The sequence below is a fragment of the Heliconius melpomene genome, chromosome 7 (genome assembly GCF_056956725.1).
Source record: "Heliconius melpomene rosina isolate 202511_hmr_F chromosome 7, ASM5695672v1, whole genome shotgun sequence".
NCBI classification, from domain to species: domain Eukaryota; kingdom Metazoa; phylum Arthropoda; class Insecta; order Lepidoptera; family Nymphalidae; genus Heliconius; species Heliconius melpomene.
Window position 1 is genome coordinate 8,835,986 of NC_140395.1, and position 22,332 is coordinate 8,858,317.

Here is a 22,332-nt window from a genome sequence, read left to right on the forward strand (position 1 = left end):
GTTCCACCACTCAACAAGAAATGCTTCCGAATTCGGTGGAAAAGTGTGAATATGGCAAAGATATTGTTTTCAAAGAACCACTGCTGGTGAAGGGACTAACATTCTTCACCATGGTGAAGAATGTTAGTCCCTTTATGGTAAACACTGAAATTATTCCTTAGGTTCCCTCTACTTACCTCTGTGTGCGGCATACAGCTTGAAGCTAATTTTAGTAACATAGGATGATTTCAAAAAATATATATTTTTTTGTAAATGTCGAGCAGCTTTTTTAACGTACTATTTTTCTTAATATTATCACGATATATTTTAATAGATGTATTCCATTACTCTGGATAAGGTTCCCATATTTTAATAAGTAGAGTAGTAATATCAACATTATTTTCGCTATTTATACTGTTTTCGTCATCTAAGAAGTATCTTGAATAAAAAGCATGAGCGTCCGCTTCCTTTGCAGTCTTTTTTCAACTAAAATATTGCCATGTTGCCAGCCTTAGGCTTGGTTGTATTTTTTTTAAATAAGAAGTCATTAGTCAGCTTATACTTTAAACATACCGTACCTATTTAATATTTTAATATACTACAAACATACAACCAGTGATTCTATTTTTGTAACATTTATAAGTCTGTGATTGTTGTTGTTCTTTAGTCTGTGAAAAAACTACGTTTTTCTGTCAAGTGTCAAATGTGTTTCTGCTGCTTATAAAATATAAATAAATAGAATTTAAATGAAATATTTATGTAAAAATATTATCAAATTAGCAAGAATTGAATTCAAATAGAAATTTAATGTGCATTATTATTTTACTTTCCTTATATATGTAATAAAGAAATCAATTAAAATCGAGTTCCCTTATATATCGTTGAGTACCGTTTCTGCTTAAACGCTTAAATTGTGAAATTGAGTTTTATTAAATTTTATCGTTTGAAATTAACAAAATGCGAGTATTCCTCGCTGAAGATAACCTTTGCGCTCAAACCTTGTTAAAACTGGTGTCTCATGGAAATGCTATATTAGCTGAAATATTGCGACTCAAAGATCACATCCCAAAAATCTTTCTGTAAGTTAAGAAATTAACTATTTTACAAAAGTAGTAGTGCACTTACATTTAATATTAACATAATTAGAAAGTTATTTGTGTAAATATTTAAATAATCGTGAAACATTTAAAATACATATAGTAATAACGAAGTGTGAACTTAATATGATCTTAAATTTTCGCGAGTATTACGTTTTCATTTAATATGAATATAATTTTCAGGTTAGATAGTAGAGAAGTACAACTTCAGTATCATGATGTTATAATGGATTTCAGCTATTTCAAAATGTCAGATACCCATGATAAGAAAATTAACATGAACAATGTAGGTATACACATTAACATATCTAGAAAATTATTGTTTTTAATGTTGTTTTTTTTTACTTTAGCGGACTAAGTTTGTAAATTTAATTTCTGGGGTGGGCATCAGATTATACTCGGATGGGCACGGACTATCCGACTCCCCCCCTTTCCTACACCCATGGGTATACAGATAAAATTATAATTTTTCCAATGCTTAAATATTTTGAAATTTGTATCTAGAAGAACTTGAGCTCACATCACTTCTTTGAAACTGTCAGTTTCTAAATATTTTTTATTCCTAAGAGTGAGAATAAACTTTTAAAAATGCTATAATCTTCCAATGCATTTTATTTCAGAAGCTACAAGACTTAGATGATGATGTTAAAGAGAAATACTTAGATTTGATAACAAGATTTTATTTGTTATTTGAAAATATTTACCAATATATTATAGAACTCAATATGTTTGTAGAACAATTACATGATGGAGCATTTATCCAACAAACTATTGAAACAGTTATGAAGGATGTAGAAGGAAAACAGTTACTAGTGTGTATTGTAATATATTTAAATTAATATTGAAATACTAAATATATTTAAAATACTAACCATATAAAAACATCCCTTAATGTTTTGTTATTCTATAAAATCATTTGTTTAATTTCAGTGTGAATCTCTATACTTATATGGTTCTATGCTACTTCTCTGTGATCTGTACATTCCTGGACGTGTGAGAGAAAGGCTACTAGTTGCATTTTATAGATATAGTACAAGTCAGTCTCAGTCTAATGTTGATGATGTGTGCAAATTGCTGAGGGACACCAGTTATGACCAACAGCAATGTCGACGGCCTTCTGATTATCCTGTAGAATTTTTTAGGTTAGTGTTTTGCAGACCAACTCTTTATTTCTTATACTATATTTAAAATTAAATTAAATTAAATCAGCTTCACACTGTATCCCGCACACAGCAGAGTAGGCAGAGCGAACCTAGTGTTAAATTCTAGAGACATTGCATGTTGAGTGGCAGGACTAAATGCCTTGCTTTGCCTCGATACCAGAGCGAAGAAATGGAAATATAAACATAAATAAATATTACACTTCCTCGAGTGCCGATCGAACCCACAACCGTCGCGTTACAGTCTCACCCTTGTGTCGCTATGCCACAACCCCCTATTTTATATTTACTATAACATACATAACAATTTATCAGCTTAATTCATCAGCTAAGCTGACAAATGAACCCATCCTACGAAGAGATCGCATCTCCAAAAAAAAACTGAAAACATAACAAGTATACAAAAAGGTGTTCTTATGGCTATGTGTCTTCCAGACAACCTTTAGGGCGAAAAGAAACTGTCATAATTTTAGTATTCATCTTTCTTTCATTTTTCTTCTATAATACTATATTTTTCGTCAGTACCAACACTGTATTGTGTACGGCCCAATGAGCAGATGTGCAGACATTTCGCCGTCTCATCAATGTTACTAAGGCTCTGTTAACTGTGTAACCGGCAGCAATACGCCTTTCTCCATCCATATAGTATCTTCCATAGCTACTCAACACACTTCCTAAATATACCACTTCATTCACTTGTTCTAATATATTACCAATTACACTGATCTTGCATTCCATCCTTTCTTCATCTTTTTCAAACCTTTGTCTTATTTGCATTCAAGCTAAGACTATTATTTTCACACTTCAGAGTGGTGAATAATGCCTGCAACATCCATTATGCAATGAGCACTGCATCATGTGCGTACAGCAGGCAATTCACATTTGAGTCACCTACTTTCACTCCCATATCAGTTTGTTTTACTCATTGGAGACAACTATCCAAAAACTATCTATAGAAATTAACAACTAAGCTGACAAACCAAGGCGACATGCCAGCTTCTACTCCCTTGCAGGCTGAGTTATCTCTGTAAAGAGACCTCACAGGGTCCGCTCACATTGTACCGGGGTAGTGTAATTGTAATGTGTATAGTGTATTAGCGTTGTGTTTTCCCTGAAGTTGTTCATTAACCTTTCATCTCTTTCATTTTAGAAGAATAAAGTATTTATAATCTTATTTTAATATTGCCATTCGTTAAGGTAAGAAGCATTATTTTTTTGCAGCCGTGTTCCAGTCAACTATGATTTCATAGAAAAAGTTGTGGGTAAGTTGAGATCCGAAGATATCTACAACCAACTTGCCGTCTACCCTATTCCAGAACATCAGGCTACAGCTCTTGCAACACAATCCAGCATGCTTGTAGTATGTTTATTTTTCGCACCTCAATATTTACTTAGTGATAATACCAAAATGAGAGAAATTATTGATAAATTTTTCCCGTGCAATTGGATTGTACCAATTTATATGGGAGTTACAATAAATATCATTGATTACTGGGATAGTTTTAAAGCTGCAAAAAACTCTTTGAACAACACATGTAATCCTAAAATGGTAAAAGAAATATATGGTAAAAGAGGAAATTCTGTCCAGTTACTAATAAATAAAACCCAACAGTTACTAAAAGAGGGAACATTGACTGAAGACTTTGTTCTAGACAATATCAACAAAATAATCAATGTAATATTAAATTCTAATCATGTACTGCGATGGTTGCTTTTACACAACAGTGACGTTATATTTTTTGATAATAATAAAAAAAGTAAACAGTTAAAAGATCTTGTTATTAAGGAATCTTGTTACGATCCCTTAAAGATACTTGAGTTGCTAATAAGCACAGCTGAGTTAGAATTAAAAGTTAGGGAAGTTCTAAAGAAATTACTTGACTCAAGAAGTGAAAATTGGAACAAAAATAAAGAGCTTGCTTTTGAAGCAATTACAAATTTGTCTCAACTATTTTCTGGAGCTAACCCTTATACTAAAATAACTGAAAATGAACAATTGAAACTGTGGTTTGAAAATATTGCAAAACAAATATGTTCACTTAGTGAACCCATCACTCCAAAAACTGTTAAAAAAGTAACTCAACTGCTGCAAGTGTTGGACAATGTTGAAGAATTTCATGGCATTAAAACTACTTCAACTGTCGTTCAATTTCTTAATGAGAGTAAAGGTGCATTGAAAAATGTCCTGAGAGCCGCATCTCTGAAAGAAGATTTTTTAGTTACTTTGGAAGCTGTGGCAGATTTTAGTTACGCTTGGTGTACGATCGATTTATATACTATGTATATGCAGGATAGTATTAAAGACAACCCGGTCGTTACTAGCCGCCTTCGGGCATTGTTTCTTAAATTGGCAAGTGCTATGGAAATACCATTGTTGCGGATAAATCAAGCTCAAAGCGATGATTTAGTATCTGTATCGCAGTACTATAGTAATGAGCTTATTCAGTACATTCAAAAGGTACTACAGATAATTCCAGAGATGGTTTTTAGTTTAGTGGAAAAGATAATAGAGCTGCAAACTTGGACAATTAAAGAATTGCCGACGAGAATAGAGAAGGAAAACTTAAGGGAATACGCCCAGTTAGAGCATAGGATGGAAGTTGCTAAGCTTACACATTCAGCGTCGACATTTACAACGGGTAAGCTCCATGTGTTTTCTTTTTGTGTAGGAAGTAATGTAAAAGAAAACTATTCCGAATTCTGCTTTTGGCTAAGCCAAAAACCAATTAAATACCCATAAACCATACCATATAAATAATCAATTATCTACCTTAACCATAAAACTTGTTGCTTCTATAGCTGAATCGATTATTACTACAAATTGTTCTAACAGGGATATTAGACATGCGATCAACTTTAGTTGGTGTCATTAGGGTAGACCCGGCGGAGCTCCTTGAAGAAGGTTTACTGAAAGAATTAGATGGACACATAAGTAAGAAATTCTTTGAATTTATCGAACCACAAGTGAAAAAACCTAATAGTTTCTTAATACGGCTCGAAAAACTAGCAGAAAGCATGGATGGATACAAAAGGTCGTTAGAATATATTCAGGATTACATCAATATACATGGATTGAGAATTTGGCAAAAACAAGTAAAACTTACTTTTTTTATTATGCTTATATTTAAAAATGTATATACAATTATTGTAGAATTATTATATATTTTTACGTATGAATTTAACTTTAGGTATCTGCCATAATAAACCAAAGTGTAACTAAGGAAATAAGTATTCGCAAAGGAGTCAGCCTGTACGGACCCTCTGCGGGGTTCATGGGCAGCCTGGCGCGCCAGATAGTGCAACTAACAGACGCCAGGTATTACTTACTTAGTTGTAAACTGTATAACACGCAGCACAGTTAACTGTAAACACGACAGCAGTGGTTTTGATTCCCAAAATTATTATTTTCAATTATTTGTTCTGTCTGGTAACAAGATAAAGCGCGGCGTTTCCATCACAACGATTTTTTAACACGAGGTTCCATAGCAGGGTAGACATAGATCTACCCCGCTGCACATACGGGCTACAACGTGATACAAAAGCTTAATCAGTAAAGCATACATTAATTAGTAAATTTGTAGCATACATATGTTATTCTAGTGACCTAACATCTATCATAACTAAGCAATTCTAAATTTTACTTTACAAATTATTCATAATATAAGAGTTTTTATATATCTATAAGAATAATAGATTTTTCATTGTAGATTTGATTTGAGGTCGTAGTGGCGCACAAGCACAAGGGTGTGACTGTAACGTAACGGTTATGGGTTCGAATCTCACTCAAGGAAGTGAAATATTTATTTACGTTTATATTTCCATTTCTTCGCTCTGGTGCTGAGGCAAAAACGCGGCGTTGAGTTCTGCCACTAAAAACGCAATGCCTGCAGAATTCGGCAGAAAGTGGGTAACGGAGTGTCTTAACACTAGGTTCCCTCTGTCTACTCTGCTGTTTGCGGGATAAATCGTGAAGCTGATTTGATTTTTGATTTTATTGTAGATCTTGTGTTTACATAAACATATGTGCGGCTTGGATCGATATAAAGAACCATAATGAAATAGTAAACACTAAAACTTTTGGTAAATTAAACAACGCGATCGGTGTGGTGGGATTGCATGGACTTGACACGTTATTTGGATACATGATTAAGAACCAATTGCAACAGGTCCAAAGTATATACAGAAGTGCACCAGAAAAAAATACTGTAACCAGTATAGAAATTAAAGATGTCGAACAAATAATAACAAAAGGACATAAAATATATCAACAATTAGCTGATATTATCATAGTCATAGGTACACTACAGCTACTAAGAAAACATATTGCATATCAATTAAACACCACATGTAAATTCGATTCTGCACATTTGGAATCTTCTTTGAGAACTATGAATGAGTTAGTATACACTTCTTTGATTATTAATGAATATCAATTAAAATATCTAATATATATACATATTTCATTTCAAGAAATATTCATATGCAGTACTTATATAGTAAAGCTTTTTGTATTTTACTGTTTCTACTTATTGAATAATATTTATGTATTTTTTTTTATCTATATGTCAAAATCTGATACATTATTTATATTTTAGGTCTTTATTAAACGAAATAAAGAAAAATAACAAAACAGGGTCAAAAATTATGCCAGTCACATTAATAAAAGACCTCGAAGAGTACTTGGTGCGTTGTGGCATAAGTGAACCATTTCAGAAAATATATGTGAAAAACGCACTTGAGTTCGTCAATGCGGATATGGGGCGACTAATGGCAATAGTACTTATTTCACAGTTGAATAAGCTACAGATTTGTTTAAGCACTGGTAAGACATTATTAAATACCCTCAAAATGAAATAGACTATAAATTTGTTATTGAATACAAATTAGTGATACAAATAGCCTATAGAAACTAACCAAAGTAATTTCCTGGTCCAACACCTAAATATTAGTTTTTGTATTAATAACAAATACTTTTTATTTTGATAATTAATATGACAAAATTGCAGGTGATTTAATAACAAAAAAACCTGGAGAGAATACTGATGGCTACCCTCTCCTTATAGGAGTTTATACATTATTAAAACAATCAAAGACAGAAAGCGTGGAAGATTTTATAAATTACCTATGCAAATATGCTAAGATTGTGATATTGTCAAAGTTAGTACATACTCTTTTTTTATCCTAGCATTCGTATTTGCATATTTATACATTTACTTATACATATTTTTCAGATTGAAGACTGCAGAACCAACTTGTGAAGGTGGTCTAATTATACGGATTTTGCAATTATTTTGCGAAACCTTCAATTATTCTTTTAACAAATTAGAAGATAAATTACCTTTGGCACTTTTGTCGCAAATAGTACAAAAATAAATGTAAATAAACATCATTCTAGGTCATCATTGAACCATTAAGTTTAAAATTTATCTTAAGCTACAAAATCCTATATAGTTGCTACTTTTTACAATTTCTTTTAATTATAGTAAAACTTGCTTAAGACGATTTTACAGGGATTAAAAACGCGAATATAAAAAGGGACGCCAAAAAATGTACATATACAAAATAAGAGCATATTACTATATTCTACTTTTAGTCATATAGATTGTACAAACTACTACTCTAATTTACTATAATGTGATTGGTACATGTTTCTTAGCACATTAATTAATATATAGCATACTTTTATATAATAACTTTCTGTCAGTTTTTATAAACTTACTAGCGGACGCGCGCAGCTTCGCTTGCGTATTTAAGGGTGAATTCTAATTACCCATGAAACATGTGTTCAATGAAATATTTTTAAAAGTCTAAATTTCAAATTTTATAAAAATCGGTGGCGATTTAAAGATTTTTCCGTACAAACTTTCAACCCCTTATTTGCACCCTTAGGGGGTGAATTCTAGAAAACCATGAAACATATGTTCAATTAAATATTTTTAAGAGTCTAAATTTCAAATTTTATAAAAATCGGTGGCGATTTAAAAAATTTTCCATACAAACTTTCAACCCCTTATTTGCACCCTAAGGGGGTGAATTCTAGAAAACCATGAAACATATGTTCAATTAAATATTTTTAAGAGTCTAAATTTCAAATTTTATAAAAATCGGTGGCGATTTAAAAAATTTTCCATACAAACTTTCAACCCCTTATTTGCACCCTAAGGGGGTGAATTCTAGAAAACCATGAAACATATTCAATTAAATAGTTTTAAGAGTCTAAATATCAAATTTTATAAAAGTCGGTGGCGATTTAAGAATTTTCCCATACAAACTTTCAACCCTTTATTTGCACCCTTAGGGGGTGAATTCTAGTAAACCATGAAACATGTGTTTAACTATATACGTTTAAGAGTCGGAATTTCGAATTTTATAAAAATTGGTGACGATTTAAAAAAAAACCTATGCAAACTTTTAACCCCTTATTTGCACCCTTAGAGGGAGAATTCTAGAAAACGATGAAACACGTGTTCAATTAAATACTTTTAAAAATCTAAATTTAAAATTTTATAAAAATCGGTGCCGATTTAATTTTTTTCCATACAAACTTTGAACCCCTATTTCACCCCTTTTAAATTTTTTAAAAATCGCTTCTTAGTGGATGTCCAGATTACGAAAGTAAACTTTTGTCCAAATTTTACGTTTCTACGCACAGCGGTTACGGCTGTGCGTGCGTCTTACCTCAGTCAGTGAGGACAAGTCCTTTTATATATATAGATAATTCATTATTTTTAAAACATTGTATTGTCCCTATTCCAACTCGATCTCTACTCGCGGAAATTAATTATTATTGCTTAATATTATCATTTCTTCGCTCTGGCACCAAGGCAAAAAGCGCGATGTTGAGTTCTTCCACTTAATACGCAATGCCTCGAAAAATTCGACGGAAAGCGGGGAACGGAATTGACTCTATAAGAAAATCAAGTATTGTAGCATTATTGAAGTTATAATAAAAATAAGTTCAATGAACTAATAATTTCAATGGACTTACATACTCTATCTGGACATTTACATAGGTTACATATGAACCATTACAGATTCTATTGTTGTGTAGGTTACGACTGTATTGGATGTAGTAGTCAGTCACAGGGTAGTCAACTACATTGCCGTGAGGATCAATAAAACGTAAGCTTAATTTCAAAATAACTGTGGTTTGTTAATTACGCGATATTAAAACATAAAAAAAATTTTTAATAATATCTCTTTGTCCGGGCTAATCTCCGGATTTGCTTAGCCGATTTTTATTAGACTTTCACTAGACGATAGATATTTTGGAGCAACATAGTTTTCATCGTGGAATTTCCGCGGGATCTAGATTCACGCTAGAAAAATAATGTTCCTTTAAAAAATAAATAAAATCCCAATCGGTATTAATTACAATATAAACTGTGTATAAAAATATAGATAAACATACCATACTACCTATATAATATTTCATTAAACATTTTGAAATTCATTTGTCAATTTTATTTTAGTACATAAATATTTATACGCAATTCTCATAGATTAGAAAGTGCCTAGTCCTCAGAACTTTGTATATTCAGAAAATATCCTTCATATTTATTTCATAAGTAGGATTAAGTATGTTCCCATATAATTATGTTTAAACAAAAGCATTTCATATCCAAGAAAAATGTCATAAAGTAATTATTTTTGAAGACTAGCGGCCTGCCCGCGGCTTCGTCCGCTTGCGCATTTAATACCATCAAAAACCTTACTCAAAATTAGTTTGACGCCATCAAAAATAAATAAATTGTTCATTTATTACTCTGTTAGTCTAATAATTTGAAATGAAAATAAAATATATTTAAATTCTGTTGTGATGTTTTTATTTTACAGCAATATTAGCCGTCGTGGCGCAAGGGCACAAGGGTGTGACAGTAAATAAATTATTATTTAATAATGTTTTCATTTCTTCACTTTGACACTAAGGCAAAAGTGGCATTGAGTTTCGCCACTCAACACGTAATGCCTACTACTGTGTTAATGATGTTCATTTTATTATAAGTATAGATTACACTTAACATAAAATTATATTAATCGAAAATGATGTTTGACTAAAGTACATTATGTATATGTTTTGATAGTTTTGTCGTTTGTACTATGAACAAAAAAATTGTTTAAAAATACATATTTTTATAAACAGTCATATAATTAAGACGTTTTCAAAGCCAGTCTTTTTAGCATTGCATGTATCTATTTCTACTTATCTCAAATATATCTTCTTGATAATATTAAATACATATATCTTTCAGTTTTTATGAATAAAAGTTGCTTAAATTTGTTTTGTACTTTTTACATGATACATGATCACATAAACAGAGATAAAAATTCCAAAATGCTGGGAATGGCATTACCCTTTAACACCGTGGCTATTTTTTTTAAATATTTTTGTACAGAAACAACTCTTCTACAGATTTATTATAAGTATAGATTTTAGCAGATTACAATAAACCATGAAACACATGTTCAATAAAATATTTTTAAGTCTTAATTTCAAATAAAAAAATTGGTGGTGATTTAATGATTTTTCCATATTAACTTTTAACCCCTCATTTGCACTCTACAGGGTGAAGGATGTCACAAGTGGTGTGTTAATTATGTTTATTCATTGATAGTTTTGCCTTGCCAACTCAGGATTAAACTGTGAATTATACTTAGGCCTTATTGTTTTTTGCTTATTAGAGTCTTCATTTACAGGTTTTTCTCCACTTAAGTTAGAAAGGAACATTTTTGTTTTGTATTTTTCTTGTTGCTCACGTTTTAGTCTAGCTTCCCTTAACTTTTGTAATTTTGCTAGAGAGTTATCTTTTGAGTTCTTGTTTAATTTTTTATTTTTCTTTTCCTTTTTATGAACATGCTGAACTATTGGTATATCATTCATTTTATGTTTAACATCATGTTTGTGAATTTCGTTTTTGTTCTTACTACTAGTGTAGTCTCTGAAAGAATTCATAGGGTCAATCTTTTGTTTTGATATCCAACCTATTTCCCCATTCTTTTCGTCAATTCTTCTTTCCTTTGGTTTACCTGATTCATCTTTTAGTACAAGTTTGTCATAAGTATCTTTTACTTGTGAAGAGCGTGAGAATCGTGTTGATTCTGGAGGAAGATCATACCAATTTTTTTTACCAAGTGCTTCATTGGTATCTTGACCTAAATAAGTGAGGTACCCTATCTTTTTTTCATATTCTTCTTTTTTTTCTTTAATTTCTCTATCGTGACTTTTGTTTGTAGTTTGTACAGCATGTTCAATATCTGAAAATAAATTTATATGGTCTTGAGATTTCTGCAATGACTGGCAAGATTGAGTAACAATGTCAAGATGCAATAATTTTTCTTTGCTCTTCTGTTTTAATATTTGAAGACGAGCTTCACGCTCCGCTTTTTGAATTCTTAAATTTTCCTCTTTGTCTTTTTCTGCAGCTTCTGCTTCATCCTTCCTAACTCTTGCAATATTTTCTTTAGTTCTAACATGCCACCTGAAATAATATACATTTTATTATATTAGAGTATCAAATACTCGAAATACTTAACCATTATGAATTAAACAAGTGAAGTAAACAAAAAATGATCTTATAGTATATGTTTATAATAGTTTATAAATTAATTATGTAAGATGCCGATGTGACACAGTATTTATTATTGAAAACTAAACACAGAATAAAGTAAATTGCGACATACTTACCGTTTTTTTGGAAGAATATTCATATTTAATACAAAATGGACTCTTGTCTTGTTTTGTGGCTGATAACGTAATTTATTAATAAAGAAAGCCTATTCCATAATCTGTCTTGATGATAATCTGATCCAATTTTCAGTGTTTTGGCTGACTTTAGTTCCGCACAATAAACAGTTTGCGAATATTATTACAAATGATTAATATACTAATATTTATTACTTAGACGATTACAACTATTTCTATGATTTTTATAGAATACAATAGAATTTTCATTTGTAATTTAGAAACGTCAGCGTTAATTGATAATTACGGTGATACGGGTGATATAGTGTTAGCCTGGCCACACACGTACAATAATATTGTCAATAAAATACGTATTGTCAAAAATGTTGTGTGTGTACGGCGGGTGATGTTGGAGCAGTGGACGACGACAGTCTGATGATGATGATGGCCGATTGTCAATATTTATATATATTATATGCTTCAATAACCATATCGAGATAAAGTCAAGACAAATAGTGTGTTATAAAAGCTGCCCCATATTAATAAATATATATATATATATATATATATATATATATATATTCTTAAATCATCCTCTTTCTAATCTCGAATTCTTTTCCCTATGCATATTTTTTAAAAATTTAATATATATTATCAATTATTTTAATAATAAATGAACAAAATCATAATTAATAACTGTTTTATACTATTAAATATTCAAACATGGTGATTAATTTTCGTAAATAATTTTGCCTTTTTCATGTACATAGAAAATTACTATATAAAAAGTCCTCAAGATCTAAGTACTTACAATTTATAAAATGTTTCCTAATTTATACTTTTAAAATAACAGTATCAATTATGGTAAAAATAATATTATTATTATAAAATATTTAACAATATGGGCAACATTTATAACATGGCTTTGATAGTTAATCTTTATTAGTGCATTATTTCCACGTATATATGGCGACCCCTTTAGCTCGCTTGGAAACTAAATGGACCGACGCTTGATAAATAGAAAAGAAGATTATAGTTTAAAATTCGTCTTATATTTATATTTAAACCGCTTAAGTACATAAAATTTATAATTTTGTACAAGATTTTTACTATATGCTTAATAATTATGTAAAAAGACGAGTGTCAAGTGTAATTGCGTTTATTTGATTTATTTATCAACATTAGGTTATATTAAAACTAAGTGTAGACAAATTTATTTGGTTAATACATATGATGGAAGCACTTGAGGAACATCCCATCCTCAATATAAATATTGAAAACGCAAAATCAAACGTTATAGAAGACATAAATGAAGATGGTACAGAATCCCCTGAGTGTCACAAATCTAATGGTGTCGATTGTGACAAAAATACAAGTAGTGAGCAATCTGAAGTTATTGGTGCGGCCTCTGAAAATGAAAATTGTAAAAATATAAACAGTGCTCCTGAAACCAATGATAAATCACTTGAAAATCTTGATACTGTTGACGACCAAGACGTTATAAATGATCAAGAACCTGTAAAAGATCAAGAACCTGTTATTGCTTTGGATTCTGAAGTGACGAATATTGAAAACACAGTAGAAACAACCAAAAGTGATACAAAACAAGAAATTAATGCTAGTGAGTATATTAAAAATTCTACTAATGCAATAGATACTGAGAAAGAAATTTGTAGTGAGCATGAAATTACAACAGAAACTATAGAAATTGACCATGTTGAGGATATGGAATCTGCAATGTCCATTGAACAAGTCACATTTGAAACTGAAATATTAGTAGAGAAAAATGATAATGATACACATGATAATGTAGTAATTGAAGAAGAAATAACTGACTCTAATAATATTTTAAATGAGCTAGGACCAAATATTGAACTTAGTGAAGTACTTCGTGCATCAGATGTTTCAGAGAATAATAACAGTACTGTTAAGCATGAGGTTTTTAACAAAGAAGAACTGTTAGATATATTAGAAGGTAATGATGACCATGAACATGTAGTAGAACAAGAAGTTGTTGTATCATCGGAAGTCAAACCGAAAAAGTTATCAGAGGAAGAAATGGCTTTGCAGCAATTGTCAAGATTGAAGTACAATATAAAGAAAAGAAAGTCACATACTTCTAAAGGAAAAAAGAAGGAAAAGAAAATAAGTCCAGATTTATCTAATAGTGTTTCTGATCGCAAGCTAGATGCCAAAAAGCAAGATAATATAACTGAAAATAATGTAGAATGTGTTTTGGATAATACATCAGAAGCTGTTGCTGATAGTATTCAAGAGCCTGCTGGAGATGCTCAGCAACAAAGACAAAGGTCAGACAGCATAGTGAATAAACTTGTCATGGATTGGGAGGACGATGAACCTGCTGAGAATACACATAATGAAAATATTGATGAGCATGAACCCAAACATTCTGAACATTCTAAAGATGTTCAAGAAAATTCATCAAATGTGGAAGAGGGAGAATGTACATCTATGGATTCTACAATAGGTGAAGAACAGTCTCATAAAACAAGCAAAAGTGGAGATGAAGGTGTTCCACGTCGATTAAGCAGAGTTATTAAAAAGAAGGTAATATTTGATCCTGATAACCCAGATACATTTACAAAAGGTAAAACAACAAATAAATCAAAAGATTCTCCTCTTGGCAAAGAACAAACACCACCAAAGAAAATAAAACTTGAACAGATAACACAAACATCAAAATCTAAGTCACCATTGTTGAAATTGCAATGGAAGAAACCTACTCCTAAACATAATAAACAAAATAAAAGATTAACAGAAGTTGATAAACTATTAATGGATGAAGGCGCAGTAAATATGATATATCAACTTACTCCTGAAGCCCAAAAGGGTAAAAAAAACATAAAAACCAAAGCAGAATTTATAAAAAAATTACAAAGCTCTACTCCTGAGGGGAAAGAAATGAAATTTAGAGAAAGAAAAAAGGAATCTTTAAAATATGAAGAAGGAGAAGCCAAACGAATCCTTATTGGTAAACAAAGAACATCTCTGAGCAGTTCTGTTAAATCTCCATCTGTATGTGAAGATTTTGAAACTCACAGTGCTGATGATTCTATTATTTATAGACGACACTCCTCAAGCTCATATTCAAGTAGCTGCATGAGCCCAAGGCGTCTAAGTGATGTAGAATCAGGCTCTGTGCAAAATGTAAACAAATCATCCAACCAGCCTCATTCTTCACATAATCAAAATGATTCTAAATCAATTGTCAAAGCTGAGGTTAGTGAGCACTCTACAAAAGATGTATTTAAGAATGAACAACCAAATACTTCTAATAATGATATTATAAATAAAGATGATTGTTTGTCTATAAAGGAGAAATTGAATTTAAAGTTATCTCTTGCATTAAATAAAAGAAAACGAGAAATATGCAAAACTGAGAAACCAGCAAAACAAAAGAAAGTTCCAAAGACAGGTGAAGTTGACTCTGCAGCAATAAAAATTGAAAAATTTAGGTTTATATCAGTCAATATTGATAGAAGATTAGCTATAATACACATTCAAAAAACAGGCTTAAAAATATGTGTAGAGGTAAGAAATTTTACTTCACCAATAGCCTCTTTAATCAATATTTTTAAATTTATGTTTAATGCAAATTAATTTATATTTAAGGTTTTAAAGGAATTAGAAGAAGCCCTTAATTATATAGATGGCAGACACGACATATCAGTAACACTTTTTACATCACAATGTGGAACATTATGTTCAAGCCTGGATCTAAGTTTATTGCTAGATGAAAATAAGGAAATAAGGACCAATCATGCTTATGAATTTGCTGAATCAGTCAGGTAAATATTTTTTAATACATAAATTCAATTAAATTTGTAATTTAATTGAATATTATATTATAGAATGTTTGTTTTAAACAACAAACATGTAAGGGTTTATGAGCATGAATTACGTGTTTGGGTCGTATTGCCGCTGTGGCACAGCATATGACGTACGACTATTTGGGGTTCAATTTCCACTCGGGGGAGCGAGTTATTTTCATATTTTCATTGTGGTAATAAGATAAAACACTCAAACATCATCTATAAATGCAGGAGTGTCACAGGGCATTGTTCGGGAACTTCTTTATTTAATAAAAAATTAAAGAGCAGGGCAGATCGAGCTAAGTACATTGGAAAACACTTAGACTCACATGGCGGACACATATTTTCAAAAAGAAAGCAACTTGTTCTCCAAACAAGAATATGTACTGGCTTATCAGTCGTAAGTCTCAACTTTCTCTTGAGAGTAAGATACTCCTGAATAAGGCTGTTCTTAAACCCATCTGGATGTATGGGATACAACTTTGGGGTACCGCATCCTATTCAAATGTCGAAATAATACAAAGGTTCAGTGGCGTAGCCAGCGAGCGGTGCGGTCGCATGGGGCATCAAAAGGAAAGGGGCATCAAAGTCGACTTTTTTTTTAAAGGTGGCCAATGTCACATTTTAGTGTCTGATGCTTGATGTACGTGAGAGTAGAATACACTTTGAATCTATTTTTTTTTAGACAGTTTTAAAGAGCATCAAGTCCTAAAGCCGCACCCGGCAGCAAATACCTTAGCTACGCCACTGCAAAGGTTACAAAATAAAGCCCTACATATTGTAACAAACTCTCCTTGGTTTATACCTAACGAACTTTTACATCACGATCTATGAATGCCTACAGTAAAGCATGGAAATTGGACGTTACACCGAATCTTACAAAAAACCTATATCGAATCACCCAAACACTCTGGCCCATTCTTTATTGGATAATCAAACGGGAGCACGACTGAAACACAGAATACCTCAAGACATAATCCACCTACGGTCCAGGGAAAAAAAACTGTCCTAAGGTAGCGTGTGCGACACAGGTCTCATACTGAGACTGTCATCTACAAACACAGTTGTAGTAGAACAGCACAAAAAAAAGTTACTGCAATTCCAGAGATAAATGTCCCACTTTTCTTATAGACAAATCCGGCAAAGCGGGTTGGAAACCATCACGGCGGCATTACGCGATTCCTGCTATATGGGAAAGCTAAAAATGATTGCACATGTGTTCCAGGTTGTTACTAAGCGCCATAGTTCGGCACACGAAGCTGGTGTGCTCGGGCGCGTGGGGCGCGTGCGCGGGCGTGGCGCTGGCGCTGGTGGCGTTGAGCGACGTGGCGCTGGCGTGCGAGGGTGCCACGTTCTCGCTGGCCGCGGCCGCCGCGCCGCCCCTGCCCGGCGCTGCCGCCCTCACCGCACGATGCACGCTGCCTCAAGCTTTGGTAACTATTTGTTTCTTTGTATTCTTAAATTCCAAATAAAGAAGAAGAAAATCCCGGTGCTAATTAAATGGGAAATTGAAATTATGAGACATTTCTTGATGAAAAAATTAAGAATTGCTGTTTTAGTAGGCTTATTTTTTCGGTGTAGAAAGCTACAACAAAAATTTTAAAGATGTAACCCATTGTTATGGTCAGCTTCACGCTGTTTCCGCCCGCAGCTGTGAGAGGTGGCAGAGGGAACCCAATGTTAAGACATTCCATTCTCCACTTTTCGCCTAATTTCGCAAGCAATTTGAAGTTGAGTGGCGGAACTCAACGCTGCACTTTGCCTCGGTACCAGAGCAAAGATATGAAAATATAAAGTCGCATTAAAATCACACACTTGTGCCCCTGCGCCACGACTGGTCATTAATGTTACCAAAAGCAGAAACTAACAACAACTACAAATCTCGAATCTCAAATGGCAGTTGCGTCACCCTTTACTCTTTATTCTATAAAGTATCTTTAATTCCTGTTAAATAGTGTTGCTACTAGAGTTGTTTCAGGTAATGAACTTGATTTTCAAAATAGTATATTATTTATAATTGACTTTAAAATAATAAGGTGGTATTTACAACATAAAAGTTGTGCATTTTAGGAGTGTTTTGCTAATTACTAATAATAATAGCAGGGTAGGCAGGAGCAGCGAAGTGTTAATACTCACTTTTCTCCATTTTCCGCCAAATTCTGGTGGCATTGCGTGTACTTAACACTACCCTTTACCTTGTTACCAGACCGAGGAAATGGAAATATTAAATAAATAATTCATTACCCTAAGTGGGAATCGAACCCACCATCGTCAAGTTTACAGTCACACACTTGTGCCTTTTTAGTAATATATAAAATATATTTTAGGTGAACGATCTAGTTGTGTTCGGTCGACGGCTGTCCGCGGCGGAGGCGCTGAGCGGCGGCCTCGTGAGCCGCGTGCTTTGGCCCGACCGCTTCGACGACCAAGTCACCAACATAGTCAAGGACATTGCCTCACAGCCCGCACATGTAAGTACTTACTACTACTCACTTACAATTAAATAATTATTTTTAAAATGTTAAACGTAATCGTAAAATAAAATCTTTATTTTAACTTACTGCACGATTTTTTCTACATCACTTAGGTTCTTACACACAAAAAAAATTGAGTAAACAGAAAATATATACCTACAAGAGTCATAAAACCATTATTAAAATCTTGAACATACTTAATTGTAAAGTTAAAGATATTTTTTCAACGTACATCATATAGCTTTCTAAAAAGCGCTGCACAGTAAATTAAATAATAATTGTAAAAAATATATATTTTTTTAATTGCAATATTTTCAATAATAATAATTGCAATTCAAATTCAAAGAATTTCTTTGGTCACCTGAAAAAAGTTTTTGGCAGCCCTTTGTCTAGTGGTAACAAAGAATATGCTGCTAACTTTTGGGTTATTGCCACTACTAGTTTTCTACTTGTTCTTTTTAAGCCTCTTCTATTCTGGGCGTTTATTTATTTTTAAAGTAAATTCACGTCCGAACATTGTCACTGTTATCTGTCGGTTTTTTATATTTATTTATATTTAAAAATATTTGACCGTTGTAGAGGTTTTGTGTTAAGGTTTTAATAATCGTCATCGTAATGGTCGTCAAGTGGTTGGCAGTATGCCCTCCAGCCACTGCCTCGGTACAGTAGTTCGTTGAGGTACACGCGCGGCACGCCCCCGCCGTGCGTGCAAACATGGCGGCGCGGGCATAGACAATTTTGACGTAACGCTAGTAACTCCCCGTCCACGTGGCCACAGTGTTCCCCGGTTTTGCATGGCGGTGGCGACGTACATTTGTAGACGCGTTGGACCACATCCTCGGTATTTAGCTTCCAGTAATTTGGCTCTTTACAACGACAAGCTATAGTTATATTCGGAGGATATAAATGTTTTCCCTTATGATGCATTTCCTCCAACTCGTCAGGGTCCATTCGTTCGTATATTGTCTCGATACTGAGTGGCGCTTCGTTGATTGAACACTCTGGCCATTCGGATACAGGTTCACAGAACTGTGGACAAAATTGTAGTAAAGGTTAATAACTATTATAGATATAACTTGAGCAGGTTGAAATCCCGCTCAGTTGTTCTTTGTGTGTAAACATTTTTTTAATAAAAATAATATTGTCAATATTTTTAATGGATCACGAGTAGTTTTCAATTGATTTACTAAAAGCACATAGTAAATACTTTTTAATTTTTTATATAAATGTTAAAGAAGAAATATTTGTATTCACGGCGTATAAGTAAACAATCCATTTACCATTATGAAGATAAAGCATATTTATAATAGATGCTTTTCCAAGTCGTAGTAGTCGAGTCTAACTCAAACATAAATAAGATAACGTCGGAGCATTGAGCCACAATTGAAGCCATCACTTAGGTGAGCATTGTTTCCGGATACCTTTTTAATTAGTCTATCCGTTCACATAACTAATCTAAAATATGCATTTTGTGTAAATAGATCACTATTCACCCAACACCACTGTATATAGTAATATTGTTATTGTATTACACATTATGGATTTTTAGCATTAAAAAATAATCTTCAATTCGGAGTAGAGGAGGAGGATTAGGTTGTTCCTGCCTACCATACAAAGTAGAAGCAATACGTACTTGCATGTAGGCTCGGTTGTTGAGTTCTATGCGGTGGTAGGGAGAGGCGCGCGCGTCGCACCGGCGCCGCCGCCCGCAGCGGCACAGGCGCACGAGCGCAGGCGCGCGCCAGTAGCGCTGCAGCAGCGCGGAGCACGCCTGGCGAGCGCCGCACGCGGGCAGGCTGCGCTCGCTTTCCTCCTGCGTTATATTATGATGTTCGATATGAGTGGCGGAACTATACGCCACGCTTTGTTCTGTTACCATACCGAGAAAATAAAAATAATTTATTCTCCCGACTGGGAAGGAAACCCACAACCGTTTCGCGTACAGTCAAACCTTGTGCCCTTACGCCACAAATGCCGCGTGTGCCATCCTTTCAGATGTATTCATTTTGATTTTAGTGAAATCTTTCACTGCCGTTCTCTTCCGCCTTTGTGGTTATTTTTAAGATTAAAATGTATTCTATTTTTTCAAGTGTGAATTATAAAAACTTCTTATCTTTCTATATAATGAGCATGACAGTTTACTTCGGTTCTTATTAAACATAAATTAATATGAAAATAAATTATCTTATTTATTCTCGCCTTGTCACTCCTCTCAACTTACACCACTTAATACATTCAGATGTAGTTTATTCTACGTACTTGTAGATGCTTGATGATAATAAATTATATGGCTTTCTATAAACTGTATGTTTTACAGTGAATACTCAGTATCTCATACTCTTTACTGGATTTGTGACAGTTTTGATTTATCATAACTTTTTATATTTAAATTATTGATATTACACAGTTCCTTATTTACACCGACATATATCAACACTATAATATACTTACAAGACCATAATAGTAAAGTACGGGTTCTTCATTTTCTAAATTTGAATTTACTTGAGTAAACAGAACTAAGAGAAATGTTACACGATATGTATTCATTTGTAAAGATAAAACGTACACGTTAGTGTTGAACGATCATTTAAAGATGCCTCTTAATGGGTCGTAACCTATTTAGATAAGATTACGTCAAACAATAATGGATAGACAAATTTAGACTTGAACATTTTATTATTTTTTAAATAAATTATTATTCTGTTTTGCAGTACTTCAAAAATTACATGTCTGATATGTACTGTGTTTATTTTAACAAGGTAGATAGAGGGAACCTAGTGTCACGACAGTCCGTCCCCCACGCAGCGCCTTATTTTTGTCATAATTTTGTATTTTAAAATAAATTGCTACATTTTCAGATAATACTACTGAAAAAGAAGCTACTCAGTTTAAAACAGAACGGTCAAGGTGAACTAACATTCCTATCGTGCTTGGAAGCGGAGCGCGACCTGCTCGTGCAGTACTGGACCTCCGTGGAGGGACAGGAGCTCCTAAGGGCCACCTTCGACGCCGCCTGAGGCCACCATTAAATAAAATAATCATTATTTGTATCTCCTATTTTCTTATAATCTCCTTTTCTACCATTTAACACTCATCTATACGAAAGTGTACGTTTTGGTAAATGTTTTTAGTTGTTAATACAACGTACTGTAAATAATGAAATTATATGGCAGAATGCAATATTGAATGTTAGATATTGACTAATGAATTTACAAGTTAAGTGTTTTGATGTAAGGCGGGGTTTAGCTATAGTGTGTCGTACTGCTAGGTCACATAGTGTAATGTTCGGCGAGAGTGGACGCAACGAGTTATCATATAACTTTGTTTCAACGTTAGACGCATTTCGATTTCTGAACTTTCTTCTTTCTTATTAGAACTTTCACAGTCGGAACTTTGTGAGTGTATCATTGTAATCTACATTCACTATTTTATATTTGTTTATGTATATATTTTTTTCCTTTATATTTTATTTTTTTCGATATGTGCAAAGAAATATACAAATGTATATTTCAAATGAAAATAAAAAAATATATAAAATTGTTTTTATGTATATTATACTTGTTGTAAACATCTATGATTTCTTTAATGTTTAAGGTATTTGACATGTTCGTTTACATTTAAAAGACTGCATATTTTGATTTATAATTCACAGGTGATTAAATTCGAATGTTTGAAGCAGTTTTTGATTGCAAAAGTTTTTTGTTAGGCTTAAGTAGAGACTGTCGAGTTATGTTGTAGTTTTAAATTGTTTATATTGTTGTTTTAGAGGTTTTTGTTTATCATATAATTTATGTCGTCCACCAAAGTTCAAAACCGTTTTTTAACGTTCTAAAGTTTGCATGCAATGAAACGAGAATATTTCAATTATTTGTTTACACTTTGGCGTGTCCATTCCTTTGACATGTAATTTTGTGTCTAACATCCAACAGGTTTTATTTAGTGTTTAGTTAAAATAAGTTACACATAAGTATAGCAATAACTTATTTTCTGTTTATCGAGAAAAATAAAGTGCCTTTCATAGTACTTATTGGTTTTATTTTTATTATCTTTATAATTAATTACTAATGGTACATTACCTGTAGGTAATAACATAATTTACCAGTGTCC

At 32.7% G+C, this 22,332-nt stretch overlaps 4 protein-coding genes across 4 annotated transcripts; 2 read left to right on the forward strand and 2 right to left on the reverse strand.

The window, feature by feature from the left end:
• The first annotated feature begins 666 nt into the window (after positions 1-666).
• Strump (WASH complex subunit strump) lies at positions 667-11,916 on the forward strand. The gene is made up of 11 exons (XM_085187817.1): positions 667-1,058; positions 1,260-1,362; positions 1,697-1,888; positions 2,007-2,218; positions 3,458-4,875; positions 5,070-5,329; positions 5,425-5,552; positions 6,237-6,632; positions 6,832-7,058; positions 7,243-7,393; positions 7,468-11,916. Exons 1-11 carry the CDS (start codon positions 937-939, stop codon positions 7,607-7,609), a joined length of 3,351 nt encoding a protein of 1,116 aa, XP_085043943.1. The 5' UTR covers positions 667-936; the 3' UTR covers positions 7,610-11,916.
• LOC146537665 (leukocyte receptor cluster member 1 homolog) lies at positions 10,046-12,278 on the reverse strand. Its single transcript, XM_085187834.1, has 2 exons — positions 11,922-12,278; positions 10,046-11,715 (listed from the first exon to the last, which is right to left on the reverse strand). The coding sequence occupies exons 1-2, from the start codon at positions 11,942-11,944 to the stop codon at positions 10,842-10,844; spliced, it is 897 nt and encodes a 298-aa protein (XP_085043960.1). The 5' UTR covers positions 11,945-12,278; the 3' UTR covers positions 10,046-10,841.
• Positions 12,279-12,855: 577 nt separating this feature from the next.
• Positions 12,856-22,248, forward strand: LOC146537666 (uncharacterized). Its single transcript, XM_085187818.1, has 5 exons — positions 12,856-15,470; positions 15,552-15,727; positions 16,977-17,184; positions 18,079-18,222; positions 21,084-22,248. Exons 1-5 carry the CDS (start codon positions 13,149-13,151, stop codon positions 21,240-21,242), a joined length of 3,009 nt encoding a protein of 1,002 aa, XP_085043944.1. The 5' UTR covers positions 12,856-13,148; the 3' UTR covers positions 21,243-22,248.
• LOC146537667 (uncharacterized) lies at positions 18,324-21,082 on the reverse strand. The gene is made up of 3 exons (XM_085187836.1): positions 20,677-21,082; positions 19,859-20,038; positions 18,324-19,254 (listed from the first exon to the last, which is right to left on the reverse strand). The coding sequence occupies exons 1-3, from the start codon at positions 20,770-20,772 to the stop codon at positions 18,823-18,825; spliced, it is 708 nt and encodes a 235-aa protein (XP_085043962.1). The 5' UTR covers positions 20,773-21,082; the 3' UTR covers positions 18,324-18,822.
• Positions 22,249-22,332: the final 84 nt, after the last annotated feature.

What these genes read in the sequence shown, in the direction of transcription:
- LOC146537665 (XM_085187834.1), bottom strand. Translation starts at nt 11,944, where the DNA reads ATGAATATTCTTCCAAAAAAACG. An exon ending in AATATTCTTCCAAAAAAACG is followed by an intron (nt 11,716 to 11,921) that starts GTAAGTATGTCG and finishes ATATTATTTCAG; the next exon opens with GTGGCATGTTAGAACTAAAG.
- Strump (XM_085187817.1), top strand. Translation starts at nt 937, where the DNA reads ATGCGAGTATTCCTCGCTGAAGATAACCTTTGCGCTCAAACCTTGTTA. An exon ending in ACAGATTTGTTTAAGCACTG is followed by an intron (nt 7,059 to 7,242) that starts GTAAGACATTAT and finishes ACAAAATTGCAG; the next exon opens with GTGATTTAATAACAAAAAAA. An exon ending in AAGATTGTGATATTGTCAAA is followed by an intron (nt 7,394 to 7,467) that starts GTTAGTACATAC and finishes CATATTTTTCAG; the next exon opens with ATTGAAGACTGCAGAACCAA.
- LOC146537667 (XM_085187836.1), bottom strand. Translation starts at nt 20,772, where the DNA reads ATGAATACATATCGTGTAACATTTCTCTTAGTTCTGTTTACTCAAGTA. An exon ending in TACTTTACTATTATGGTCTT is followed by an intron (nt 20,039 to 20,676) that starts GTAAGTATATTA and finishes AATATAACGCAG; the next exon opens with GAGGAAAGCGAGCGCAGCCT. An exon ending in ACAACCGAGCCTACATGCAA is followed by an intron (nt 19,255 to 19,858) that starts GTACGTATTGCT and finishes TTTTGTCCACAG; the next exon opens with TTCTGTGAACCTGTATCCGA.
- LOC146537666 (XM_085187818.1), top strand. Translation starts at nt 13,149, where the DNA reads ATGATGGAAGCACTTGAGGAACATCCCATCCTCAATATAAATATTGAA. An exon ending in GCTTAAAAATATGTGTAGAG is followed by an intron (nt 15,471 to 15,551) that starts GTAAGAAATTTT and finishes TTTATATTTAAG; the next exon opens with GTTTTAAAGGAATTAGAAGA. An exon ending in TTGCCTCACAGCCCGCACAT is followed by an intron (nt 18,223 to 21,083) that starts GTAAGTACTTAC and finishes CTACATTTTCAG; the next exon opens with ATAATACTACTGAAAAAGAA.